The sequence below is a fragment of the Mizuhopecten yessoensis genome, unplaced genomic scaffold (assembly GCF_002113885.1).
Source record: "Mizuhopecten yessoensis strain PY_sf001 unplaced genomic scaffold, ASM211388v2 scaffold5331, whole genome shotgun sequence".
Classification (NCBI taxonomy): domain Eukaryota; kingdom Metazoa; phylum Mollusca; class Bivalvia; order Pectinida; family Pectinidae; genus Mizuhopecten; species Mizuhopecten yessoensis.
In genome coordinates, this window is record NW_018405995.1 from 195,442 (window position 1) to 204,418 (window position 8,977).

The following is an 8,977-nucleotide window of genomic DNA, read 5'->3' on the forward strand; positions in this document are numbered from 1 at the left end:
TTTGTATCACACTTCACAGATTACAGAATGTTTACTACTGTGATGCTAACTGGTCACCATCAAGTGATATCGTTCAGAAGGTGTGTATATAGTGGATGTTTCTGCTTGCTTGTTTGAATTACGCAAAAAACATGTTGATCATGTCTTATCTCTCAGCCACTTTCTCACACCAATGTAAGCAAATGTTGCCATAGAGACCGTACCAAAGTTGTATATACATACCAAAATACTCCCACCTAACAGTAACCCCAGCGCACACTCTACCATTCCAACAGAATTCTTTCAAAAGTGATTAAAAACATCCTCCCTGATGCATCTCACATGTGGATTTCCAAACTTTCGCTATTTTAATTCCTGTGTTTTCTTTAAATAGCCATGTGAAGGTACTACATGTGTATTGTAACCCCCCCACCCCCAAGTACTCGTAGAATTGATTCTTTAACACCTGTAACATCACCTGGACTTAAATACTTAACTGTAGTCAATTTATTCATTGTAAGTCGATTCATATTCAATTGTTTTCTCATTAACTAAGGTATCTGATTCATGACACAGCTTAACCCTTTCACCCCTATGTAACTTTAGTAGACTCTACCATGCACTAATATGGATGAGTCCATTATGGTCTGCAGTGGTGAAAGGGTTAAGGTTGGTATCGTCTTGGTTTCAGGAATTTTTTATTTTTTCCTTTTGAAGCAAAACTTTGATTCATCATGATCATTAAATTTTATATAAACTAGTTAACCCTGCCAATACTAATCTTGTATGGTCTCTCTTCAAGTAGTTGTAATAGACAGCAAATTTCATGTTTTCTTTCAAAAGTAACGACCCTTGGCCATTAATCCAGCAGGTGTTTTTTTTTCACTCAAACAACATTTAGTTGAAGTGTAGATCAAAAGCTGCATAGCGCAGGAAGAATGATGTGATAAAATTTAATACTTGGTTATGAAATATTTATAAATAATAAAGTATTCTTTTCAGGAGGGTGCTCCTGTGTCCATACCTTCCAGCTGATGGAGTGAAGCCACTGGTCCCGCAGATGAGAATTGTGGGCCTGAAACATACAACAGACACCCATCAATACAAAATACTGTTTAAGACCAACCCTTATGTAACTTAAGGATGTATGCTACCTTACAATTTCTACCTGTGATTTGTGTTAGAGTTAAGGATGTATGCTACCTTACAATTTCTACCTGTGATTTGTGTTAGAGTTAAGGATGTATGCTACCTTACAATGTATACCTGTGATTTGTGTCAGAGTTAAGGGATCACTACCTTACACAGTTATACCTGTGATTTGTGTTAGAGTTAAGGGTATATACTACCTTACAATTTATACCTGTGATTTGTGTCAGGGTTAAGGATGTATGCTACCTTACAATTTATACCTGTGATTTGTGTCAGAGTTAAGGGTATATACTACCTTACACAGTTATACCTGTGATTTGTGTCAGAGTTAAGGGTATATACTTCCTTACAATTTATACCTGTGATTTGTGCTAGAGTTAAGGATGTATGCTACCTTACAATTTATACCTGTGATTTGTGCTAGAGTTAAGGATGTATGCTACCTTACAATTTATACCTGTGATTTGTGTCAGAGTTGAGGGATCACTACCTTACACAGTATACCTGTGATTTGTGTTAGAGTTAAGGGTATGGATGGATGGATGACGGGTTTCGCGCCTACCTGAATCCGCCCTTACGGGCATATACTACCTTAAGGGTATATACTACCTTACAATTTCTACCTGTGATTTGTGCTAGAGTTAAGGATGTATGCTACCTTACAATTTCTACCTGTGATTTGTGTCAGAGTTAAGGTTATATACTACCTTACACAGTATACCTGTGATTTGTGTTAGAGTTAAGGGTATATACTACCTTACACATTATACGTGTGGTTTGTGTAAGAGTTAAGCGATCACTACCTTACACATTATATCTGTGATTTGTGTCAGAGTTAAGGGTATATACTACCTTACAATTTCTACCTGTGATTTGTGCTAGAATTAAGGGTATATACTGCCGTACACTTTATGCCTGTGGTTTGTGTAAGAGTTAAGCGATCACTACCTTACACATTATATCTGTGATTTGTGTCAGAGTTAAGGGATCACTACCTTACACATTATATCTGTGATCTGTGTCAGAGTTAAGGGATCACTACCTTACACACCATACCTGTGATTTGTGTAAGAGTTAAGGATATATACTACCTTACACATTATATCTGTGATTTGTGTCAGAGTAAATGGTATATGCTACCTTACACGTACGTTTTACCTGTGATTTGTGTATGAGTTAAGGGTATATGCTACCTAACACAGTATACCTGTGACTTGTGTAAGAGCTAAGGCCATACTACCTTACACATTATACCTGTGATTTGTCTTAGAGCGAAGGATATATGCTATATTGGACAATACACTTGAGATTTGTGTTAGAGTTATATATTTAGTGATTTACCATTAAATACCATATATACATATTTCACATTAGTATGTCAGAATACCATTCATCTACATCTGAAACTTAAAATCTATGGGTTTGAAGCAGTGAATAGAAAGTAGCATTCTGATTGGTCAATACTAAAGGTGATTTCTTCACAGACAGACATATAGACAGCCAGATACATAAACAGAGTGACAGATACATAGACAGACAGACAGACACATAGACAGATACATAGACAGACAGACAGACAGACAGACAGACAGACAGACAGACAGACAGACAGACAGACACATAGACAGACAGACAGACACATAAACAGACAGACAGACAGATACATAGACAGACAGACAGACAGACACATAGACAGACAGACTGACAGATACATAGACAGACTGACAGATACATAGACAGACAGACAGATAGACAGACAGACAGACACATATACAGACAGACAGACAGACATACATACATACAGACAGACAGACAGATAGACAGACAGATAGACAGACAGACAGACACATAGACAGACAGACAGATACATAGACAGACAGACAGACACATAGACAGACAGACAGACAGATACATAGACAAAGGTGCATAGATAAAGCCATTACCATAAAACATGATCATCTGGACATGTGTATAAAAGGTCAGGACAATTTTACTGAAAGTGGAGTACAAACAGCACAACCGGTACTCCAATGAAATCAGGTCAAGATCGTGCGTGACCGACTCATGGTTAACGAAGTACAAACAGCACAACCGGTACTCCAATGAAATCAGGTCAAGATCGTGCGTGACCGACTCATGGTTAACGAAGTACAAACAGCACAACCGGTACTCCAATGAAATCAGGTCAAGATCGTGCGTGACCGACTCATGGTTAACGAAGTACAAACAGCACAACCGGTACTCCAATGAAATCAGGTCAAGATCGTGCGTGACCGACTCATGGTTAACGAAGTACAAACAGCACAACCGGTACTCCAATGAAATCAGGTTAAGATCGTGTGTAACCGACTCATGGTTAACGAAGTACAAACAGCACAACCGGTACTCCAATGAAATCAGGTCAAGATCGTGCGTGACCGACTCATGGTTAACACTAGGTTTAATTGAGACAAGGCCCACAGAAACCTGTCAAACTTCACATGCTCTGATCAATAGCGGCAAAGGAACCCACTCAACAGCTGCCACGTCTGCCTCGACGGCCGTCATGTCTACCTCGGTGGCAGCCAATGACACAACACTCTTTTCACAGTGACTAGACTTTAAACTCCTATTTTCAGTCAACATGTTTCCAGAAACTAACTGATGGAAAAAAAATCTAAAGCTCATGGTTACATATTTCCTCCGAAAATTTTGAAAAAAAAAGTCTGTGTTATAAAAAACATATTCATGCTGTTCACGAGTCTGAAAAAAGAGTTCGATTTTTTTTAAAAATGCCTGATTTCAGAAAAGCAGTATATCTACCAGTAAGTGATGTGTGATTTAAGTCCAAACTCGAATAATATTACCATGTTGCTCTCGGGATTTATAATATTTCTTTTAAAAATTAAAATGATTCTATTGAAAAATCGCCACGACTATAGCTAGTGCTACATCATGTTAGGTGTGAGAGTGTAGTTTGACCTTAGACTATAGCTAGAGCTATACTATGTTATGTGTGAGAATGTAGTTTGACCTGAGACTATAGCTAGAGCTACACCATGTTATGTGTGAGAGTGTAGTTTGACCTGAGACTATAGCTAGAGCTACACCATGTTAGGTGTGAGAGTGTAGTTTGACCTTAGACTATAGCTAGAGCTGCACCATGTTATGTGTGAGAATGTAGTTTGACCTTAGACTATAGCTAGAGCTATACCATGTTATGTGTGAGGGTGTAGTTTGACCTTAGACTATAGCTAGAGCTACACCATGTTATGTGTGAGAGTGTAGTTTGACCTTAGACTATAGCTAGAGCTACACCATGTTATGTGTGAGAGTGTAGTTTGACCTTAGACTATAGCTAGAGCTACACCATGTTATGTGTGAGAGTGTAGTTTGACCTTAGACTATAGCTAGAGCTACACCATGTTATGTGTGAGAGTGTAGTTTGACCTTAGACTATAGCTAGAGCTACACCATGTTATGTGTGAGAGTGTAGTTTGACCTTAGACTATAGCTAGAGCTACACCATGTTATGTGTGAGAGTGTAGTTTGACCTTAGACTATAGCTAGAGCTACACCATGTTATGTGTGAGAGTGTAGTTTGACCTTAGACTATAGCTAGAGCTACACCATGTTATGTGTGAGAGTGTAGTTTGACCTTAGACTATAGCTAGAGCTACACCATGTTATGTGTGAGAGTGTAGTTTGACCTTAGACTATAGCTAGAGCTACACCATGTTATGTGTGAGAGTGTAGTTTGACCTTAGACTATAGCTAGAGCTACACCATGTTATGTGTGAGAGTGTAGTTTGACCTTAGACTATAGCTAGAGCTACACCATGTTATGTGTGAGAGTGTAGTTTGACCTTAGACTATAGCTAGAGCTACACCATGTTATGTGTGAGAGTGTAGTTTGACCTTAGACTATAGCTAGAGCTACACCATGTTATGTGTGAGAGTGTAGTTTGACCTTAGACTATAGCTAGAGCTACACCATGTTATGTGTGAGAGTGTAGTTTGACCTTAGACTATAGCTAGAGCTACACCATGTTATGTGTGAGAGTGTAGTTTGACCTTAGACTATAGCTAGAGCTACACCATGTTATGTGTGAGAGTGTAGTTTGACCTTAGACTATAGCTAGAGCTACACCATGTTATGTGTGAGAGTGTAGTTTGACCTTAGACTATAGCTAGAGCTACACCATGTTATGTGTGAGAGTGTAGTTTGACCTTAGACTATAGCTAGAGCTACACCATGTTATGTGTGAGAGTGTAGTTTGACCTTAGACTATAGCTAGAGCTACACCATGTTATGTGTGAGAGTGTAGTTTGACCTTAGACTATAGCTAGAGCTACACCATGTTATGTGTGAGAGTGTAGTTTGACCTTAGACTATAGCTAGAGCTACACCATGTTATGTGTGAGAGTGTAGTTTGACCTTAGACTATAGCTAGAGCTACACCATGTTATGTGTGAGAGTGTAGTTTGACCTTAGACTATAGCTAGAGCTACACCATGTTATGTGTGAGAGTGTAGTTTGACCTTAGACTATAGCTAGAGCTACACCATGTTATGTGTGAGAGTGTAGTTTGACCTTAGACTATAGCTAGAGCTACACCATGTTATGTGTGAGAGTGTAGTTTGACCTTAGACTATAGCTAGAGCTACACCATGTTATGTGTGAGAGTGTAGTTTGACCTTAGACTATAGCTAGAGCTACACCATGTTATGTGTGAGAGTGTAGTTTGACCTTAGACTATAGCTAGAGCTACACCATGTTATGTGTGAGAGTGTAGTTTGACCTTAGACTATAGCTAGAGCTACACCATGTTATGTGTGAGAGTGTAGTTTGACCTTAGACTATAGCTAGAGCTACACCATGTTATGTGTGAGAGTGTAGTTTGACCTTAGACTATAGCTAGAGCTACACCATGTTATGTGTGAGAGTGTAGTTTGACCTTAGACTATAGCTAGAGCTACACCATGTTATGTGTGAGAGTGTAGTTTGACCTTAGACTATAGCTAGAGCTACACCATGTTATGTGTGAGAGTGTAGTTTGACCTTAGACTATAGCTAGAGCTACACCATGTTATGTGTGAGAGTGTAGTTTGACCTTAGACTATAGCTAGAGCTACACCATGTTATGTGTGAGAGTGTAGTTTGACCTTAGACTATAGCTAGAGCTACACCATGTTATGTGTGAGAGTGTAGTTTGACCTTAGACTATAGCTAGAGCTACACCATGTTATGTGTGAGAGTGTAGTTTGACCTTAGACTATAGCTAGAGCTACACCATGTTATGTGTGAGAGTGTAGTTTGACCTTAGACTATAGCTAGAGCTACACCATGTTATGTGTGAGAGTGTAGTTTGACCTTAGACTATAGCTAGAGCTACACCATGTTATGTGTGAGAGTGTAGTTTGACCTTAGACTATAGCTAGAGCTACACCATGTTATGTGTGAGAGTGTAGTTTGACCTTAGACTATAGCTAGAGCTACACCATGTTATGTGTGAGAGTGTAGTTTGACCTTAGACTATAGCTAGAGCTACACCATGTTATGTGTGAGAGTGTAGTTTGACCTTAGACTATAGCTAGAGCTACACCATGTTATGTGTGAGAGTGTAGTTTGACCTTAGACTATAGCTAGAGCTACACCATGTTATGTGTGAGAGTGTAGTTTGACCTTAGACTATAGCTAGAGCTACACCATGTTATGTGTGAGAGTGTAGTTTGACCTTAGACTATAGCTAGAGCTACACCATGTTATGTGTGAGAGTGTAGTTTGACCTTAGACTATAGCTAGAGCTACACCATGTTATGTGTGAGAGTGTAGTTTGACCTTAGACTATAGCTAGAGCTACACCATGTTATGTGTGAGAGTGTAGTTTGACCTTAGACTATAGCTAGAGCTACACCATGTTATGTGTGAGAGTGTAGTTTGACCTTAGACTATAGCTAGAGCTACACCATGTTATGTGTGAGAGTGTAGTTTGACCTTAGACTATAGCTAGAGCTACACCATGTTATGTGTGAGAGTGTAGTTTGACCTTAGACTATAGCTAGAGCTACACCATGTTATGTGTGAGAGTGTAGTTTGACCTTAGACTATAGCTAGAGCTACACCATGTTATGTGTGAGAGTGTAGTTTGACCTTAGACTATAGCTAGAGCTACACCATGTTATGTGTTAAGAGTGTAGTTTGACCTGAGACTATAGCTAGAGCTACATCATGTTAGGTGTGAGAGTGTAGTTTGACCTTAGACTATAGCTAGAGCTGCACCATGTTATGTGTGAGAATGTAGTTTGACCTTAGACTATAGCTAGAGTTATACCATGTTATGTGTGAGGGTGTAGTTTGACCTGAGACTATAGCTAGAGCTACACCATGTTATGTGTGACAGTGTAGTTTGACCTTGGACTATAGCTAGAGCTACACCATGTTATGTGTGAGAGTGTAGGTTGACCTTAGACTATAGCTAGAGCTACACCATGTTAGGTGTGAGAGTGTAGTTTGACCTGAGACTATAGCTAGAGCTATATACTATGTTATATGTGAGAGTGTAGTTTGACCTTAGACTATAGCTACACCATGTTATGTGTGAGAATGTAGTTTGACCTCTACATTGGACTCTTACAATGGACTGGAGATTCTGCCTGGGTGTCATTTTGACCTCTGTAAATATTTTGATTGACAGCATATCACTATGATTCCAAATAATACCCCAGGATTTGAGCCTACCTTAAGGTACACTTTCAGGTCAGCAAATGAAGCCATTAATAGCTATTTATACTATTTCCCCTTTTAAGTTTTGTGAAAATCCGAAAGATAGCGAAACCGATCAAAGTAAACCAGCCATAATACATACTTTTTCTAAGTTACTGACCAACATTCCGTTGTTTTGTATGCAAAGGGAAGGTAAATTCTGTTCATCATACTGAACAATTAACGAAGTAAAAAAAAGCGAAGAATAAAATCACTTCAACAGGCATGCAGCCTAACAATGAAACTTGAGTGTATCATGGGTTATAAGTATCCCCAGGTTTTAATGTAGCTGTTTTAGTTCGCATTATATCAATTTTATCAATCAAATGTTCCCTATCATTTGCTAATAAAGTTTAAGACAACAGTGAGAATTAAATTTGTGCCCGTTTCGGAGAACAGCGCGTACTATTTGTCCTATAGGTACATGAGGATCCTATTAGGGTGAGTAGTTCGTGCGATTTGGTATTGACCAATGAGGTTCGAGCATGTGTGTGAGGTAGGACGTACACGGGTGGTTGTTATTGTGTCATTCTAGCTTCGGACGTCGACGGAACGTACAAGTTTTAAATCAAAATTGAATTTAAATTTATTTTATATAGAATGTTATGTACATGAATACATGTTGGATGTACAGAAAAAACCCAGCGGGAAAAAAAACCCAAAAAACCTGAAGCATAGACTTCAAAAAGGAGTTCAGGTTGGTTTTTGTAGATAAATACGATTTGCAATGAGAGATCATGGGTTGTGGAGTGAATTTGTCAAAACTGTATGGAAACGTTTTTATCACATCAAATGCAATTATAATAACTGCCTGTTCTGTCGTTCCATCGGCCGAGTAGCTACCTGTATACGAGATGGAGTATATAGAGGACTGAAGTACTGGCATGGTATGCCTATAGCTAGTCAACAAACTTTACCCCATACAACAACACGATCAAGTGAGAACAGCTGATCCAAAGTAAACGAATAAAGAAATAACAACAACATGCTATGGCTGGCTTCGCTCAGACGAAGGTGATGTTGATCATTCCACATTATCTACCACATCCACGATATCCAGGGGTTACGCTCACTTTCGCTCTCTGCACCCCTGGAATCATC

At 39.0% G+C, this 8,977-nt stretch overlaps 1 protein-coding gene across 1 annotated transcript in view; it reads right to left on the reverse strand.

The window, feature by feature from the left end:
- LOC110450583 (C-Maf-inducing protein-like) overlaps positions 1 to 8,977 on the reverse strand; it is a 64,396-nt gene that overhangs the window by 47,042 nt on the left and 8,377 nt on the right. Inside the window, exon 2 of the mRNA XM_021498181.1 lies at positions 1,004 to 1,054. Coding sequence (XP_021353856.1) covers positions 1,004 to 1,054 — 51 coding nt within the window. The remainder of the gene's footprint in view (positions 1 to 1,003; positions 1,055 to 8,977) is intronic.